Source organism: Bemisia tabaci, chromosome 4, assembly GCF_918797505.1.
Source record: "Bemisia tabaci chromosome 4, PGI_BMITA_v3".
NCBI lineage: Eukaryota > Metazoa > Arthropoda > Insecta > Hemiptera > Aleyrodidae > Bemisia > Bemisia tabaci.
In genome coordinates this window covers 29141830-29162762 of record NC_092796.1, presented here as the reverse complement: position 1 = coordinate 29162762, position 20933 = coordinate 29141830, and the positions used below count along the sequence as shown (strand labels likewise).

Sequence of the window (20933 nt, the reverse complement as noted above, 5' to 3'; positions counted from 1 at the left end):
AATTTTACTTAGCTTTCCATTTGAAAAGAGACTTATCGAATACCCTGAGAGATTTTTCACATTCCATCATTTATTCGTTTGAACTCAATTCATAATTCGATTGGCTCCAATATATGCTCCAAAATAATTATACATAATTATTAAATGTAAATATTTTTCGCGTTACGGAACATTCATGCGTTTCAAAATATTTTTTGACTGTACATCTTTTTTCCAGTGAAGAGAACTCGATTCGGTTTGCCATATCTTGAGTGGGATATGTGAGCGTAATTTCTTTAAAAACCGAGTTGTAGGTATAATTGGACCAGCTCGCATTGCAATGAGAATCTATTTCCGGCTCACCAATACGAGCAAGTATCTGCACAGGGAAACAAGTGGCACATACGTTGCTTCTGAAATGAACTGAAAGTAGCAGCTCCTAAATGCTGAATGTGGTTCAATTCATCCAGTGATACACTGCGGGCATGATGAATGTTGCTCCTTTATAATTGGACTGCATTTTGCAATTAGGAACTATAGATTCCGGCTCGGTTTAAAAACAACGTATGTGCCATTAGTTTCCCTATGCCTATAAGTGTTTTTTCAGATGAGCCAGAATTTATAGGTACAAATTGCAAAATGCAGTCCAATTGTCTGTAAGGAAGTGTCGAATCCCCGAAAGTAAAAGCTTCCACCTGTCGCCAAGGGGTCAGTGAAGGGGTCACTTGTTCCTGGCATCGGCACAGTGATAAGAGAAAAATAACTTAAATACACCTAATGTCAACACCTAAAACCATTCACACTGATCAGAGAGTTAGGATTCAAAAAATAATTGCAATCTTCGCAAATACTGCACGATCACATACTATTTCGTGGTGAAACTGTAGGAATGCGTATCTCGGTTTCCGGCCAGTGACGTGGCTTGCTATGCGATACATCAATTGATCGGTCATTTAAAAATATGGAAAAGTATCGATAATCAGGGTGTTCGCAGCGAACACCTTAATAATCGACTATTTATCACGGCTTCAAATGGGGAAATATCTATAGATCGCAAAGCACACCACGCAACTGTTTCCGGCGTTGCAGACTTCCTGTCAAAAGTATTCCAGGAAAAAAAATGTCTCCGTGGAAAATTACTAAACTTCATTTCCTGAAAGCTTCAATGAGTTTTCTTCTAGGAATAGGAGAGGAGATTTTGAAACAATGCAACTGAGGTACGCATTTTGCCGTCGATTTGTACTATCACTAACATAGCACCATTGGAAAATGATAATCAGGACGTCAACTACTATACAATACTTAAAAAGTATATTTGAATTTATACAATCACAAGTGATAAGAATTTCACATTTTCACTAAAAACTATCCAAAGAACGATCATGGCTCATCAGCCAAGCAAATACTGTCACCTTTTGTCCGATAATAAAAATGCTTCTAACGCGAAAAGCATCCTTAGTTGCTCTGCTAATCCTGTGATAGAAAACAAACAACAAAACACACGCCGCTTAATAAATTTCTCGGATTCTTTGAGGATTTCAAATTATACTTGGTCAATGTAATGTACTCCTCACTTCGCAATAATTCATTATCACTTATTTCTTTTAATTGAAGTGGAAAAAAACTGCATTTTACTATTAGAATTTACCAAGATCGCATTATTGTTTTCGCGCAAACAAACAGTTCCACCTAACAACAACAGGCCTAAAAGTTCTAACAGTCTCAAACTGTTCCCATGCAGTTTTTTTTTTTTTTTTTTTATTTGTTTGTTTGCTGACATTTGCTCTGTTACTTTCATTGATTTGGCTGGATATATGCCACAAAATGGTTTTGAAGAGACATTGCAGCATGGTCTTAAAATATGCGTAAGAGGCGGAGGGGGGGGGGGGGGCAAAATTTCATGAAAAATAAAAACTTGAAATTTCACGTTAAATTTTTCATGAAATTCCAAAATATATGAAAGATATTGAAAAATACCGGTTCCTTTTCATGTTTCGCAAAATGTAAAAATTGTGACTTCTTCTATTTTTGTGTGTTCGAGTGCGGGTTGCATACTTAGCCCCTGAAAAAGGTGAAATATTTCACAGCCTCGAGAAATTTCATGAAATATTTCACCGAAATTTCCGATCTTTCATATCTTTCTTACGTTTCAATGCCACCCTGGTAAGAGGGAAGTGTCCACCAAGACCTGCGTCCATCTCTAATGGAGTGATCCTTCTGAGGTCTCAAAATCTTAACAGTCCTTTGAGTCCACCATTTTATCCGACCTTACTGAAGCATAATTCTTCAAGGGTCTCACTGATATGTGACTCCTTACCTTTGGCTTGTAGTAAAAGTTTTGAATGCAACGGTGGCAAGTTCACGTGGTAAACTTGATTAATCTCTTGATCCTCCGATCGTTTTTCGTCTAATTTTTGTTTGTACTCTCCTATCTGCCCCAGTAATTCTTCTGTCCGCTTCCTTTCTTCAGCTATTTCTTCCTCTAATTGCTCCTATTGAATAAAACAGAGACAATCACTTATTATACTCATTTGCTTATCATGTAATATTATACTTCATAATATAGAATCATGAGAGTATCGCGTAACGCCGTATGAACCATCAGGCGTTGCCAAATTTCCTTTAATGAAACACGAATTAACTGGTAAACTATTGGATATTTTCCTTCCAATTTTTCAGATAATTGTGTTTGCAATTCCATCGAAAAGTCCTGAAAATCTTGCTCTATCCAACGACACCATTATGAAAAGTCACCGCTTTTAAACGACAACGAATTTTGGACGAATTGCTTGCTACAATTTGTTCGACTCGTACAAAGTAGCTCAAATTGCCTAACCAGCAAAATGAAGTTGTAAACATATGCACTCGAAGCTTATACATAGTATGAACATCGACTGAGGACAAATTGACGACGAGACTGCAAAATTGCGTAACTAGTTACCAGTCATTCAAAATATACGTTACAATTTGCTTGTTTGAAGAGAACGACTTCAAAATTTCAACAGAATATTCTTCACAATACAACAAAATAGAGAGGAAAAAATCATGGAAGTTTTCAAACTATGACTTTGAGTAGTTTCCACTTAAAAAATGAGGACAGGAAATCTTCAACGTCGCAAATCAGGTTAAGCGATTTTACAGTTTCATCGTCGAAGTATAAGATGTGGCTGGATGTTCGTGTGCGTGTTTTGACACCGTCCACCTCGAAAACGGATTTGAATTCACTCGCACCAAACTCCACTTAATATCAGGATAAAAAATGAGTTGGTTAACGAAAACAGGTCTGACCTTTTGACGAAGTAATTTTTCATTGAGATTCGAAAGTGACGAGTTTTTGCCCTTAATGACGGCTATCTGGGACTTGAGCTCGTGTTCCTTGATTCCTATGAGTTGCAACCGCCTCTCTTTCTCCTCTAACTCATTTGCAAGCCGAGCAGTCGCTTTTTGCGCCTTCCGTTGTTCCTAGTAAATAGAGAGAAATATGAATGAACACTGAAAAATTGTAGAACCGACATCAAAGTGAAAAAATTCCAACTTTTCACTTGAATTTTAAAGTTTTATATCGCGCCAGAAGCACAGGAAGAGTGCATTTGCGATGCTTTTGACGGGCTATATTAATCTATTTTAGTTTAACTCTTTAACACCTACTGCCGAGAATCCTCCGCTGGAACTTCAAAAATTTTCATTTTTGGTGTTATTCGTTTTCAAAGAAAAATACTTGGGTGCTGAAAATTAACTTTCGGTGAATGATCTTCAGTCTTATACCAATAAAATGCACAGTAAACAAAAATAACCAACACTTTGTGTTCGTAAGGGGAGAAGAACACAAAGAAACCAACAAGTGCTATTATTATTTTTTGGTTGAATTTTCTTTGTGTTACGTTGATCAAATCTTAAAGTTGAAAGCTTGCAACCTCGTTAAAAATCATGCTAAAACCGCTGGGATCAAACTTGACTCGCGTGAGTGATATTCGAATTCGCAGAAGCGGATCCTGCAATTCGGCAACACCGGATTTTCTCCATTTAAACCTATGCTAAATCATCAATTCTGGTTGGAGTAGTTCAACTTAATGAATGAACCTTCAGCAGGCTGTGGCTAAAGGAAAAACAAAGGTTTTCTTATTAGGGAAATGGCTCCAAAATCACAATTAGTGCATTGACATAGTCCAAAATCTGCTTCTGTCCTCACAAGCTGTTTAAAATATTTGCACTTTCGTAAAAATCCCACTTAAAATAGCATATTTTGGCAAAGACGTAGTTTGATAGGGAGTACCAAGCCCCTCCAAGAATCGATACATTTCCATGGATTTAAATGGAGAAAAAAATGATGTTGCCAATTTGCTGGATCCGCCAATGAATGCGTTAGCCACTCGTGAGTCACAAAATCGGAATAACATACAGAGCGGCAAGAGTGCATGAGTTCAGCAAGACATTTCCTTCATTCCCAGATGTCTCAGAGTAACCTATGGTGTCGGTCGATTTAACCAAAAATTGTGTCAATCAACAAAGTCCTTTTGGTTGACTCTACCAACACAAGCGACTCTGAGTAACCCGAAGTAGTATAAATACGGACATTTTTAACCGTGTATCTAAACGCACTTCCAGTGGGGTTGATTATTGAAATTGATAGACAACGCAATAGACAAAAAAGACACAGGTAACATGGAGCGATCCTACTGGTTCAGATGTGGGGCTGTTATAAATTAAGGAGGAAAATGATGGACTGACTATGGGGTCTCTCGTGGGTTGCCGTTAGTTTGTCCATTACTTACCTCCCTTATCCATTGCAACCACCCGCTTCCACCTATAGGCTCGTTTCATATATATTTTGTCTTGTTTGTCTATAGCTTTGTCTCAAAATTTCAGTAATCAGCCCGCAGGCTAATTGGACGTATTTCTACCAAACGGAACTATGTGCATTATGACGCGAACCCTGTTATGCGTACGTATGCGTATTCTTATGGGTCTCAGGGATTATGTCTTAATGCACATAGTTCCGTTTGATAGAAATACGTCCAGTTATTCCCAATCGATATGAATCTTATCCTATTTCTTACCTCATCTGCTATTTTTTTCCTCTCAGTCTGAATTTGGCTCTCCATTTCGTCCATCATAGATTGCACCTAAGATAACATAAAATTCCATGGAGGCAAATTAATGTGGAGGATTCTTTTTAGTATGAACACGTCCAATTTTAATTACATACGGAGCAACTGTTATTTACGGTTAGATGTATGCAAAACGATTTTCACGATGACTAATGTGCTAAGCGGGTCGATTCCTGAATCGTTATCGAATTAACTTGATCGATAACTCCCTATCCTAACAATGTTATATGTCGATCAAGGCCATTCGATAGCGATTCAACAATCGAGGTTAAGGAGTCCGTTCGAAGATGGATTAAGAACCGGAGGATTCCTTATTTCGGAGATAATCGTCGCATTGACTTGACAAAATTTTGATTTCTCTTCGGAAGCATTTGCGACATCTGTATCCATTTCAATCTAAAATTATTACGTATCATATTATAAAATAAGATTTACGATACTCATAATCTTTAGCCAGCGCATTTTAGGTATTTAGAGCATGTTGCGCCTCTATCGCGGTAAATGAATTTTGCTCTTTTTTTTCAAAAGTATCTTCAGGGTGTGCATCCAATTCAGTATCAACAACTTAGATATTCGTTATGATTCCTTTTTAAGCAGATTTAAATTTATTTCATTCAAGATAGAAAATATGTGCGTGTAATTCCTCTAAAAATATGCTGCACTTTGAAAAAAATTACACAATTTTCATTGCTCTATTTAAAAGTAACGCTTGCATCTTTACATTAGCCGGAAACTCTTAAAAATGATTAACTTCAAAATGGTTGGCTCTGAAAAATGATTGGCACAATTTTTAACTCTTTTGAAACTACAATTAAGAATTAAAATATACATACGTAATTAAAACTATCTCTCTCCTTCAGTTTCATGTTTCTCTCCAGAATTTCTTCCTGCTCTAGCCGCAACGTCAGATCTTGATGTAAAATGGAGAGAAACCTCTCCCACACATCTTGATATACATTTGTGAACGCACTGAATTGGCTATCCAATAAACAGTCTGTGATTTTCTCCAATTCTGGGAGAGCTCTGTAAGCAGAGGGCAATATTGGTAAGGTTACTTTTAATCAACCAGAAATATCAGGTTTTTAGTGATACAGCTCCGTTTATCAGAATTAAGTTCATTTCTTCATTTTGGTGAAGAAAATGAGTTGAAATGTGGATATTTGGTAGTTCAAATTCCAGGCATATGATGTGAGTTGCGTCGCGGAGCGCGTGAAGAATGCCAAGGCGCCTTCAATTTTCGCCCATGCGACACGCACATCCGTGAAGGTCGAATAGTTGTATTCAGACTCAAGGCGTTTACGTGATCGCTCCACTCAAGCACCCGTCAATACGCAATAATATTGGCTACACGATATTGACAGATTTACAGATTTACCTAACTGCACCGGACTTTCACTACATTACTAGATGTTTTTTCGTGTATTAATGCATACATTTGTTTATTTGTTTTAACAAGAGGAAAAAATCAGAATACTGCCTGGATATATTCTGAGTTTATTTTTTACATTCATTGAACCACTCACACACAAGTCAATCAGTTATGTCGATTATTTTTCCTGTGGAAAATATATTGGATAAATAAATCAGCAATATGAGATGCAGTTAGGGTGATCATAGTTAAATGAAGGCACCCTCCCGCTTGAACATTAAGTGGGACGATTATAAAAACGCCTGGAGTCTCGATACAACTTTTCCACCTTTACGGCTGTGCGTGTCACATTGGCAAAAATTGAAGGCGCTTCATGATTCTTCACGCTGCCGGCAACCGACTCAATCGTTTGCCTGGTTTTTCTAATTACCATAGGATCCGCATTTCAAATCATTGTTTTTTTTCAGTCTTTTGTGACTGAAGTCTGTGAGTGAACATTCCCAATCACGTTGTTAAATCTGCCGCCGTCATATCAGTCGTTTACATTCGTCCTTTAAAAATCTATGACAGCTTAAGGATATATCAGTGGATCGGCGCAATAGGCGTAGATTTCATTAGATTGAAGTTATGGTTTCATTGTCCCAACTTGGGTTCTCTAATGAGCATGCCCTCTATCATACGACGTTGCGGCACTCTACGTTTTAGGTCATAAGAAGGATAGAATAAAAGTCAGAGAGCTGCGATTTAAACAAAGAGAGTGTAATTTCCTCTTAAATTTAAAAATGTTGGCTCCAGCTGACGAGTAAAATTGCTGGAAACCGTTAACCAATCAGAGGCAACCTCCTCTTCTTCGGTAAAATTTAGCGGCGAGGCGTTGGTGATCGATTATCGATATTTTCCCACTTGAACCTATGGTAAAGAATCGATTATCAATGTGTTTGTTGGGAAACCCCTGTTTATCGATCCTTCTCCATAGGTTTAAATGGTAGATCAATCGATGTATCACAAAGCAGGCCTCGCCACTGGTAAAATTAGAGGCTCCCAAGAGGCTCATCGTTCAATTCAGTGGCGTGGCGTGAATTGCGATGTATCGATTGTTCTATCACTTAAACCTAAGGTAAAGAATCGATTATTAAGGTGTTCGCTGCGAACACCCTGTTTATCGATCCTTTTCCATAGGTTTAAATGGCATAACAATCGATATATCGCAAAGCACGCCACGCCACTGGTTCAAATTGCAAACTATTTCTGCTTATTTTAAAACCTTCCTGCTTCAAAGCTTCACAAGTTTAAAACCATATTTTGGAAAGAGAAAACTCAACCGTATGAGCGGGAAATTTGGTATCCTACATGGATCTAACTATTCGGTTCCTCGAGGCAATTTCGGTTTCAGTTTGTGGAATCGAATGTTAGTGTTTTTTATTATACCTGTTTCATCGGTCCGGTTTGATCGAAGAGTTTGATCTCATGAACCGAATGTTAGGTTTGACTTATTGAAATTTCAGTTTGACAAACCGGATAGGTCAATCGAGTCCGGTTTGATCGAAGAGTTTGATCTCATGAACCGAATATTAGGTTTGACTTATTGAAAGTTCTGTTTAACAACTCGGATAGGTCGATCGATATGGAGCGCCAAACTTTCGGCTCAACGATCGAGCTTTTTTTTTCAGTGCATGACGCTGGTTCTTATTTGCAAAGATGCTGTTTCAGTTCTCACCTGGGTATCACGTTAGTATCTTTGATTGATTGGAGCAGGCGTCTGCATTCAGATTTACTGTCCAAACCTTGTTTCGCCTCAAGACCGCAAAAATTCTCTGCAATGAAAGCAATAGAACATTTAAACCGTAAAATGCATTAAATCGTTCGATTCACCACAAAAACACAAAAAACGAGCGTAGATAACGGAGAGATTGGAACAGGACGGATAATGACTCACGAGAGGCTGAAATTATTTATTCAGCCGGCTCAACGTCGCACCTGGCCGGGATCCATCATTCGCGAAATGATTCCTTATTCAAATAAACTGATGTTAAGTGCCATTTAGAGCCCGGCTATTTACATATACGCGCTGGCCAAAAAGCCATCGGACGTTTGATGAGTCAAATATTGACGATTACAAATGACAGTTCAAACATTCCGACTTCAGAGCGGTCTCCGTTTCATTTGTTGGACAAGGGATGACATTCGTTACAGGATGAATCCAAGTGTATGAGTGCGACCGAAGCGGTGTTGTCTCATTTCTTGAAAAATACACCTGGCTCAAGAGTTCCATTGATAAAATGAGACTCCACCACCCGATCTGGTCATTACGCTTTGAGTGGTGTGGTTTTACCTGCAGTGAAAGCCGAACTTATAATCGGATTAAAATGGACGCATTTAAATAAGAGAGGACAATCTTCGTTGTGATTTGGATCATGTTGGATCATCGATTCTTATGAGTCTCAAGGTTCACTATCACAGTGAAGATGGTTTGTTTTAATTTAAATATGTCAAAATAACTGGATAGCGCGCTTTCTTATCGGAAACTATTGGAGCCGTTTCGACGCACGCTGAATCCGCATTGATATTTTTGTAATGGCTAAGTAAAATTCCCAAATCCAAGAGTAGAATAGATATAGAGTGTATAAAAACAAAAATAACGATTGTAGACGGATTTACCTACTTGCCGCTCATGGGCCGCTGGTATTCTGCCGCCCTTTTCTCATTTGTTTTGAAACATCAATGAAAATCATCAAATGAACGTGCCAGCGGGGGAGGGGTGCATAAGACGTGTTCACTGGTGTTGAACACATTTTTGGGAAAGCCCTGTCAACACTACTAGCAAAAGTTCACGGAACTTTGCGCGAAAGTTAAGTTTCGTAAACCTATCTCTGTGTGGACAAGGCCTTCCATTCATAAGATATGAACGAAAAAAATATGAAAGAACAAACATAAATGTGGATTAATGATTTTAACTTCCGCCGCCGCGCCTCGCAGACCGCACTGTGTTTGACGCAATGCGCGAAGTATTCACGCAGTCTTGTAGGCGCTATGCGTCCACGCCGATCGCACTGTGTTTGCCGCAATGCGTGAGGTATTCATGCATTCTTGAAGGCGCTATCCGTTTCACGCTGTCCGCAATGACCGCACTGTGTTTGATGCAATGCGTGAAGTATTCTTACAGTCTTGTAGGCGCTAATATGTGTTACATGCCGATCGCCGCGCCGAGGACTTCTCCTTTTCATCTCAAGTCCTCGTCATCATTTCTCTCTAGGTAAGTCGCACCGTTCCAGGCCAAATTGCGTGTTTGGTTTCTCTCTTAACTCGACTAATTAAAGGTGCTGCCTCTCGTATCACTGAAAGACGACAAAAGTAGAAATTACTATACTCTCAGAGGATTAGAGATTTTGTCGCCTTTTCTCGTTTGTAATTTTTTTTTTCTAAATCCGAATTTTTTTCATACCTACATTTAAAAAAATTGCAAAATTTGCCGCCCCCTACAGATTTGCTGCCATGGGCCGCGGCCCATGTGGCCACCCCTTTAATCCGGCCCTGATTGTAAAAAGTTCTGTAGCTTTTATTCCGACTGCGCTTCCTTTCATTTTCTTGTAATTACGCAATTAATTGTGTAAAATCTTTACCGCTTGGGTTGGGTTGGTTTTGTTCAATAAAATTGAGGAACTGGTAGTCTACCTCACTCTTAGTGAATAGACCCTTATTCTCTACTGCCGTGCTAAGTAAAATCGCCGTAAGATCAGTCATTCAAATGTTGCCAAATTTCTTCTCAGAAAAAAGGTATTTTTGAAGAAAGTTATGAATATTTTTCCTTGAAATTTCCAGACTTTTTAAATCGAATTACGCACGAAAGCTTTTCAAAATTTGGAATAGAAAAATTCGCAAATTTTCCTGGAAATTCGTGTTATGTCGGAGAAAATTTGGTAACGCCTGATGGCTCATACGGCGTTTTTTCTTGTTGACACGACAGTATACTCCTGATTTATCACCAAGAGTAAAATACGAACATTTCTATGGGAGCTATGTTTCTAGTGATTCAGAACACCGAAACATACATAAAAAGCTGTTTGAAATATCTTAATGGTATTTTAGGATTTCTGTTTTTCTATAATTTTCTCTTCTATTTTCCTTCTGTATTTGACAGTTTCTCTAGAGACGAGTCATTTTAATCCGTCTCAAGAACCTATTTACCAAGTTATTTAGTTGAACTAAAGGAATCAACACAACAAGGAAATAGAGCAAGAGAACGGACGCGCGTACGCTCAGATTCGGGTGAAAAGTTAAAAAATGAGGCCTGAGCACGTATGTACGGCTATGTTGCTCACCTAGCTCTCGAAGCACCACAACAAACAAGACGGACGGAAACGAACACAACAATGGAACAAGGGAAAGGATGCGCGTTGATGACGGCGCAGAGATACAACTATTCGTACTCGATGGATGTCCGTGTTGCGTCTGAAAAATTGAAGGCGCGCTGGTGCGAGGCGTGAACTCGCAATGCTACGCTCAACGCTGCTAATGAAACGTCGCTCAGATTCGGCAGAAAAATTTAAAAAGTATAATCGATTACGTCTATCGCATCCTCAGCTGTGTTAAAACTCGGGTTTTCCTTCTTTTTTTTTTCAATTGGAGGCCTGTAACCTAATTGTTAAAACTTTGTATTTGTCTATTGAACACGAAAAGACTCAGGTGTAATGGAGCTATGTGATTGGTCAGAAAAAGGCACGAAAAAGCGAGCTCGACGATGACGACCCCCGAGACTGACCAATCACATAGCTCCATTACATCCGAGTCTTCTCGTGTCTGATAGACTTTTACGAAACTTCAACAATCAGGCTGCTGTACCTTAGGATGCGGCTTATACGAGAAATTAAAAAGGTTGAATTTTGAAATTGACAAGGGACCCCGCCAAAACGTTCCTAATAGTGTAAAAACAAACGTTGTAGAACAGTTTTGCATTTGGTCAACATTTAGAGGTTGCGACGGGCCTTTAAAGTTGCCAAATTTGGCTAATTTTCGCATTTTTTCGTCAATTTTGGCAAATTTTCCCAGGCCTTACTGAGAGTTCTAATCGGTCAATTTATTCATAAATAGGCAGTACATAACCTAAAATGTACCCCATCCTCCACCTTAAGCCCCCCAGCCCCCCCAACCCCCTCCCTCACCGATCCAATATAAATACACTCTTTATAAACTACGCTATTTTGGTAGTGACCAGAGATCTTAAGTAACACTGGTCAACACGGGTTCAAATGTGATTGAACTAGGGTAGTTTTTAGCGCTGAGTCCGAAAATGACCTCCGTTATGCTGGGTCAGGTCGATTTTCCCCGGAAAAATCAGGATTTTCCTTAAAAATCGAGCTTTTCCGGTGAAAAATCAATTTTCCGGAAAATCTGTGCATGATGGAGGAAAGATAAGGTCATTTTCGGATTCAGCAGCTAAAATTACATGGGAATCCATATATTGCATGCCTATTGAAGTTTCCGTTCTGTTCCAAATATCGAGGTTTTTCCGGACAAGTGCCCCTTTCCGCCCATGTAACGCATGTAATACCAGTCCGATTGATTTGCGTCGGAAAGGAGGGAAAATATTTTTTCTCAGGCGACAGGTGGAGTTGACTCCACTAAATTATTGCCACTGCAGCCGAAAATGACCCTCGTTTCCTTTCAGAACCTTTGGAAAATCCAGATTCCGAAAAGAGGGGATGTTTTTAAAACGTTTTTGAGTTAAAAAGGTGCATTTTTTTCCGAAAAATCGATTTTTAAAAAAAATTGATAGATTTTGGAAGAAAACGAGGGTCATTTTCGGCTGCAGTGGCAATAATTTAGTGGAGTCAACTCCACCTGTCGCCTGAGAAAAAATATTTTCCCTCCTTTCCGACGCAAATCAATCGGACTGGTATTACATGCGTTACATGGGCGGAAAGGGGCACTTGTCCGGAAAAACCTCGATATTTGGAACAGAACGGAAACTTCAATAGGCATGCAATATATGGATTCCCATGTAATTTTAGCTGCTGAATCCGAAAATGACCTTATCTTTCCTCCATCATGCACAGATTTTCCGGAAAATTGATTTTTCACCGGAAACCGGAAAAGCTCGATTTTTAAGGAAAATCCTGATTTTTCCGGGGAAAATCGACCTGACCCAGCATAACGGAGGTCATTTTCGGACTCAGCGCTAAAAACTACCCTAGTACAATCACATTTGAACCCGTGTTGACCAGTGTTACTTAAGATCTCTGGTCACTACCAAAATAGCGTAGTTTATAAAGAGTGTATTTATATTGGATCGGTGAGGGAGGGGGGTGGGGGGGGCTGGGGGCTTAAGGTGGAGGATGGGGTACATTTTAGGTTATGTACTGCCTATTTATGAATAAATTGACCGATTAGAACTCTCAGTAAGGCCTGGGAAAATTTGCCAAAATTGACGAAAAAATGCGAAAATTAGCCAAATTTGGCAACTTTAAAGGCCCGTCGCAACCTCTAAATGTTGACCAAATGCAAAACTGTTCTACAACGTTTGTTTTTACACTATAAGGAACGTTTTGGCAGGGTCCCTTGTCAATTTCAAAATTCAACCTTTTTAATTTCTCGTATAAGCCGCACCCTACAGTGTACCTCTTTTTAAGATATATTTGTAGACCTACATCTGAACTCGTTTGTACCGGCCCCCATACAGCCCTCGGGGAACGTGATTTTAGCAAGCTTCGAATCAATTTGGTGGTACGCCCTTATGTCAGGGGGGCGGCGAATTAACCTCCTTGCGAGCCGATTGTTGAAAGTGGTAGACAAAGCTATAGACAAAGATCACAAACTTATCATAATACTCTTAGGCTTGGTCTTAATTTCATGTATTATATACCGATATGTCCAATTCCTAAATAAGTAGATGATTTGAATAAAGTGAAAAAAGACGAAGGAAAAAGAATGAAAAAAAGGATGAGGAGGGATCCTTTTGGTGGAAACGAAATGTTGCAATGGACAAAGAAGGTGGACAATAGACTAACCAACGGCAACCCACGATAGACCCAATAGTTGGCCCATCATTTTCTCCCTCAGTCTGTTTGCACGACCCATTGAAAGCAATAGAATCGCTCCATACTCCATATGTCCTCTTTGTCAATCACCTAGTCTTCTCAATTTCAACAATCATCCCACTGCACTAGTTCCCTTCCTACAGTATGGAAATCAATTATGACCCTATAAATACAGTCTTCGGTCCTTGATCAGACCCTACAGTAAAAACTAAGGAGAAAAATCTTAGATTATGGGGCATTACGACAAGCGGAGCAATGAAAGCGAACGTAGCCGCTCCTTTTGTCTTATTGTATGGGCATGGAGGTCAAGAGTACTGGCAAGTCGCGAGCCGGGATCTCCCTAAACGAGAGCGGCGCGCGGCGTGACTCTAAAAACGTGATGCCGAGCACAGGTGAGCGTTCGCGGGTTTGCGCGCGGCGCTGGTCTAGTAGCCGATGGGCGGAAGGTCGCAGGGAGAGCAAGTCCAAGTTCACCGAATCGCTGGCTCGCTACGCCTCCGTTTTATTTCCGAAAAGGCTCGCAGAGGCGGATCCAGCAATTTGGCAACGCCGGATTCCCTCCATTTTAACTTGTGTTAAATAATCGATTCTTGCCGGAGCACCTGGCCCCTCCGAGAATCGATACATTTCCATAGAGTTAAATGGAGAAAAATAATGTTGCCAATTCGCGGGATCCGCGACTGATTATCTTTTCCGCAATATAGTACTACAATTTATACTGAATTTTCGGTTCTTCAAACTGAATTTTCCGTTCGTAAAAACTGCATTTTCAGTTCGTCAAATTGAACTTTCGGTTAGTGTAACCAAACTTGTGCGGCATAGTGAACTGACACACTAAGTTTGGTCATATATGCCGAATGTTCGGTTACATGAACCCGAAGTTCAGTTTGACAAACCGAATATTTGGGATGGTATGGAACACCGAATGTTCGGTTGACATGACAAATTTTTTTTTTTCAGTCACATTTTTACAAAATCCGTAAAATAGGTACATGACAGATACATAACATACAGATACATAAACTTGACGCGTGGTTCAGAATACTCCGCCATTAGGCAGCACTGTTGCCCAAAGCTAATGGATTTTCGGGGCTTGCCCTTTCCGAAACGAAGGTTTCGTATCTGTTGTAAGGGACTATGGTGTGAGTAATGGGAGAGATGTGGGAAGCATACCAAAAATTACCGTGAATTCTTCCAGAGTGACGTAGCCGCGTCCCCGCTTGTCCATCAGCTCGAACACCGACTCCAGTTGCGGGGGCGAGAAAGACACCTCCGATTCGGATTCCAGCAACCGCTGAACAAAGTCAAAACCACGCACGTGAGTATACTAAACATAGCGAGCAACGTTTCTGTCACCGTGTTTAACACATTAGCGGATCCAGAAAATCGGCAACATTGTCTATTCCCGCATTTAACCTATGGGAATGTATCGATTCTTGTAGGGGTCAGGTGCTCCGACCAGAATCGATCATTCAACATAGGTTTAAATGGAGGAAATCCGGTGTTGCCAAATTGCTGGACCCCCTCCGATTTAACATAACGCACCGAGTTGCACATTCAAAGAAGAATATGAAAGGTATTTTTATGGATTCCCGGTCGTAAATTCTTTCTTGTCGAATATAATTCACAGTTGAGGACAAATATTTCTAACGGGGAAATAGTTGTTTAACTATGTCCTTTACATTGAGGTTTATGGACGAGACTTCAAACTTTTTTTTATTTTTTTTTATCAAGAGCTTTGAGCCTTCTCCAGGTTGGGTCAACCTTGGCCTTAGTCGCTAGACAATTGGACGTATTTATGCTAAAAGGAACTATGTTACACGCAACCCCTATGCACATAGTTCCTTTTAGCATAAATACGTCCAAATAACCACCGCATATGGTTAGTCCACATCCATGCTCCAGGTTTTTCAATTTTTCAGGGATATTAAGGCCGAGTAGGATCTGTTTCAGCGATCTACCCGTCATTTCCGTGAAAATTTGACACCAGCGCCGGGATTCAAACGCGGGATCTATTGACCTAGAGTCAGACACGCTGACCACTAGGCCAACCTGACCGGCTGACTTCAAACTTCTTTTACCCGGCTCAAGCTTGGACCACATTTTGCAAATAAGGAACCACTATTTCTGGCTCATTTTAGAAACTACATATACGCCATTGATTTTCCAGTGCTGAAAGGTGCTTTTATGGAAGAGCCAAAGATAGTGGTCCCATATTGAAAGGCCGAAAGTTCCGGGTGCTGTAGCAGTAACCATAGGCGTATCTAGACATTTCGAACGAGAGGAGGGCTTTCCTCAGAAAATTTACGAAATTTAAAAGCATCTAATGTGCACTTCCTATCACTTTCGTCATCTTCTTCATTCCTCTGTTCCTCCCTTCTATCTTTTTTCCTTTTTTCTTCCACCTTTTTTTTTTTACGAGGCGCACACCCTCTACGCCTTCCCAAAGACTATCTATGGCCGTAACTTTGACTGCTACGGATTCAGTGACCGGAGCGACCTGTTTCAAATAAAATTGCTCACACAAAAAGTGAGCAGAGCACTCCTTGTTTATTCCGCTTCCTTATTTGTCGCATAGGTTGCGCACTTCCGGTTGAAAGACAAATATTCATGAAAGTTATGTGGAGCACATACTAAAGAATGTACCTTGAGAGAAAGATAGGGAGCGGTAGAGGGAAGAAAAAGAAGAGATCATTGCGAATTATCAGCTCTAGTGACACAGAGCTTCAGGACCGCCACCAAACTAATTAGGACTCATAAAGGCGTTAAATTTATGCGCAATGTTAAACAGCTATGTGACGCTAACATTTTTACTAACCGCAAAGAGTGAAGGGGCTCCAGCGCCGTCAACTTGATGGTAAAATTTTCTCACTTCCATTCAGTTATTCGAATAATTTACTCATAACGGCAACACCGAGCTTTTTATCCCGGTAGTCGTTTGGTGAGTGACGTTTAAAATTGTCTTCTCTTAAAACTTTATGGTTCTCTGTCCGAAGGAATACAAGCGTTTGCATGAACTTGAACGTGTCTTGTGAGCATTTGTATAGAGCTCATTAATGGCTCCTCTACGCTTGTTTGTTATTTGCCCTCAGTTTATTTAACATTCTCGCTCAAGAGACAGTGTTCATATTTCAAAAACAAATCATCAAAGTATGCTTGGATATCTGATAAATGTATGGAAAATGGACTTATTTCTGCCAAACTGAACTATGTGCATTAAGAAGTGAGCCCTGTTATGCATATATCCGTATGGGTTTCAGGGCTCCTGTCCTTAATGCACATAATTCCGTTTGGCAAAAATACGTCCAAATGTATATCGACGGTGAAACTACCAATCCACGGATCTCGTCTGCGGTGTTTAAAAGTTCCTGCCACCATTTTAATATTTTAAAGGAGAACAAATCAACATCATTCGTTAAAGTTTTTTTTCAGAATTAGCCTGGCGCAGAGAAGAAAAATCACAAAAGTTTTTAAAAACGGACGTTCAGATGTTCTTCTTTAGAGACATGAAGTATAAAAGGAATTAACAACATAAAATAAATGTATTAATAAATGCATGAAATTAGCACTGGAAAAAGTCAACATCTCAGTCCAGGGGAGAAGGGGAAGGACTGACGGCTGCATTCTAAAGTTGCTGCTTTAACAGTTTATATCGACGACGGCGTAAGTCCCTAATCACATATCTCGTTTGCTGTGTCTGAAAATCTCCGTATCTATGTTATTTTTTTTAAAGGAGAACAAATTAACATCATTCCTTGGAGTTTTCACAGATTTTTCCTTACACAAAGAGGAAAAATCACAGAAGTTTTGAATAATTGCCGTTGAGTAGTTTTTCGTTTAAAAAATAAAGTATGACAGGAAGTTCGCGAAGTCGCAATCCGAGTTATACGTGATTGCCAACTTACACCGTCAATATATGCGTTATTACCAATATGGCATAGGTGTAACAGGTTACCTCAGTAGATTAAGGATATTATGCCCGTTGAGTGCCAGTTTTAAACAACATTTTCCAATATCTCAGTGAAAAATCGTCCACCTTACTCTCGGTATTTTTACAAAGTTCCTACTTTAAATGTGAAATATAAATGTTGACGATTGAATAAAACGTATTTTCTCATGTAAATTTAGCCCAAAATTGACGGAAAACACTTGCCGCTTGTCTGCTACTGAGTGAAAATTTATTCATCCTCCCAAATCAGAAAAATTATCAAGTGAAGAGAAATAAAAAATGTAAATGCGTACATTTGGATGCAAGGAGGATTTGCGTAGAATGAGAAAGACGCGGGTTTAATTGTTCGCTTACTCACAATACAGTTATTTACGTATATGTATTGACACAGAAACAAAGCGCGTTTCATCCAAAGCTTTCTTATCTACAATTTTCGTGTCTTGAGTATACTGTCGTGCTAAGGAAGAACGCCGTATGAGCCTTCAGACGTTGCCAAATATCCTTCGATAAAAACCGAATTTACAGGGAAAATTGTGAATATTTTTTTCCAAAATTTTCAGACAATTTCGTACGCAATTTAATCTAATATATCTGAAAATTTCAAAGAAAAATGTGCATGAATGTTGTCAAAAATACATGATTTATCAAGGGAATTTTGGCAACTCTCGAATGTTTATACGGCGTTCTTCCTTAGCACGGTAGTATAAGACTGCTGTTACGGGGGCTCCATAGTTAGTCAGTAGTAAGTTTTTGGCCATTGATATTTCCTTCAGATGCATACTTATTTCATTTTCGCATTCATACCAGCTTCGAACGCGTCTCAAATCCCCTTACTAGTACCTCGAGTTTTGAAACGCATGAATAGTGAGATCATTTGGAGCTGGAGCTAACATCATGTGCATGCACGTCACAGATAACGTCACTGTAGCCGATATTTTTGTGGGCCCCTCAGAAAAATATTACGCCGCATCCACGTCATGAGCACAAAAAGGTTTGAGCTTTTTGTTAAAAAGTTTCAACCGAAAAACCTAGCCTTGGAAAAGAATCTGCAAATAATTACAGCGTCAAAAAATATATGACTCTGTAGAATTAATTATCAAAATGGCTTTTCATTCGAAAAAAATGAAACGCTCCAAGTTATGAGGGTATTCTCCCTCAGATAGATATGGAAATATCTTTTGTACTTGTGTGAGATTGATTTGATATTTATTCAGTCAATCTTTTCTCCCATCGCCTTGCCCAAAATCAATCCACAGTTCCAACGCCGGGTGTGTCAATGTTCTCGATAATTACCCCGGTATACTTTTAAGTTCTTGTCGATAAAATAAATTAGTTTTTGTACATTTTGTTAGATGGCCTGCTTAATTATAAGATGCCTACAGCGAGACATTTGTATCTGCATGTGATTTCAATTACTCCTTTAATTTTACGGCTGTCGATATTAGCAGGTGCTAATAGTGCTGAAGAGGGTAAAATCAAGGATTTCTTTCGTTCGAACCGCGTGATTAAGAGAAATCTAAGGATACCTTAAACGTAGCATCATAAAAGAGACATTCTTCTTTTTTGAAAGTTCAGGAACATTTTTCAGTTTTACCGAAAAGGTAGATCCCTACCTGGGATTAAAATGATTTCCCCCGGAAAAAATATAAATTACAAATAAAAAGATTCAAATATTTTGACAATTTTAGGATAGAAATGGACCTACCTTAAATTCACCTTAAATTCTGAAAAACCGGCGATATATTTTCTTTCGTAGCCTCTGTTTTTGCACTGGCAAAGCGTTCTAATCCTCTGTGGAGGATCGATCTATTTCTTACGCCAAATCTATGAGCTTAGCTCAAGCTCCGTAAAATTGTCTCTTTCATGTTAAACCTCCATTGATAACAATGTTAGCAATGGGTGACTAGACAAGAGTCTAAACTAAAGAAACATGTCATATATTTGGATGTATTGTAATTCAATTGTGAGTTTGAGCTTTCTTCTGTCATAAAGCTCTACATATGTTAAATCGACACTTTAAACCCGTATTTCTCAAAGTAGCCACAACTGCCCTAATGAGCCCCAAGCTCCTCCAAGCTCCAAGCTATCGAATCCTCCAAGCTCTTCACTTCAAGTTAACGTATTTATACTAAAAGGAATTATGTTGCACCCAACCCCTATATGCATATAGGTTCTTTTGGCATAAATACGTCCAATTCATTGTTCCCGAACGAAGGAACGTAACTCCATCCCTAGATTACAAAATTGGCTCAAACAATTACATTTCCTATAAGAATATTCTGTGGAATTTTTGTCCAAATTTGTTTAATTTTTGCTGAAGATCAAAGGAAATATCATCGAAACTTTTGTAGTTAGCAATGTTTAAGTTTCTTCTGGAAACAATGCAATTTTCGAGGGGAAATTTGGCAACATTTAAATGTAGTTACGTTCTTTCGTGAGGAGAAAGACGAATCATGGGAGCTAATTTGGTTCGCATTTAGCCAAAAGGAACCAGCGCGATTACAATGTTTTCAAAATCGTGCAATTTCCTCCTTTTATTTTAAAAATACTTAATGTATGTGCAGTATTAAAATTTACACAAGAATTTTTCTTTAAAATTATGAATTTATCATTAATTATTAAAAATTATAAATTCCAAACTATTTGATATTCTGGGAGATTTGTTAGATAATTATGAAGAGGGAACATTTTTACAAGACTGTAAGCGCGCTGGTTCCTTTTGCTAGATGCGATCCATTCATGTGCACTAAAAAAATGATGAAATTGCAACCACCCCTTGGAGGATGACAATACTTTCTCTACCCTAGGGTAGCGAGAAAGTAAAAATAGGGTAGTAGGGTATGCTGTTTTAGCACCTAGGATGTCAATAATGTGTCTGGTGATAATAAGAGGCTGCCTTGATTGTCCACGCAGTTGAATTTGCATTCAAAGGATGTAAAGTTAACTGCGGTGGCAGTAAAGGCAGCAGATTGGGATCACCAGAAACATTTTTTATATCCTAGGTGCTAAAAAATCACATTATTTTTTGTCAGTGTGTAGAATGATATCGCGGATCCGATGGGGGGAAAATAGAGGCTCACCTGCATATCCCTTTTGACGATGAAGCCCTTCTTCTCGCGATCGGCGAGGTTGAAGTAGAACTCCGCGGTGGGTTCCATAGCGCCGCGACGCTGGCAGCTCGACGCTCGACGCCGAACGCAGAGACACTCGCAACTGACGCGCGGGCCCGCGCTCGCTCGGGCTCGAATCCGCGAATCGCGATGTGCACGCTATGCACCACCAAGTTACTCATCGCTATCGCATCGCGGATCTCCGCGCACCTGTTCCAACAAATCACCTTGTTTGGCAACAATCACCACCCCCCTCCCCATCGGTGAGGTGCCGATTGTGTTTCGGGCGACGCAAGTGCGTCTCGCTCGCGGAGGGGGAGGAAAGGGGCCTAAAAAACGAAAACAAAAATGCAAGCGGGGAATTTGCGATATAACGAGCAAAAC

At 39.5% G+C, this 20933-nt stretch overlaps 1 protein-coding gene across 1 annotated transcript; it reads right to left on the bottom strand.

The window, feature by feature from the left end:
* Positions 1–1273: 1273 nt before the first annotated feature.
* On the bottom strand, positions 1274–20713 carry LOC109037191 (EF-hand calcium-binding domain-containing protein 4A). The gene is made up of 8 exons (XM_019051739.2): positions 20520–20713; positions 14664–14784; positions 8174–8270; positions 5921–6110; positions 5037–5102; positions 3268–3441; positions 2297–2471; positions 1274–1452 (listed from the first exon to the last, which is right to left on the bottom strand). Exons 1-8 carry the CDS (start codon positions 20595–20597, stop codon positions 1388–1390), a joined length of 966 nt encoding a protein of 321 aa, XP_018907284.2. The 5' UTR covers positions 20598–20713; the 3' UTR covers positions 1274–1387.
* Between the last annotated feature and the right edge of the window lie 220 nt (positions 20714–20933).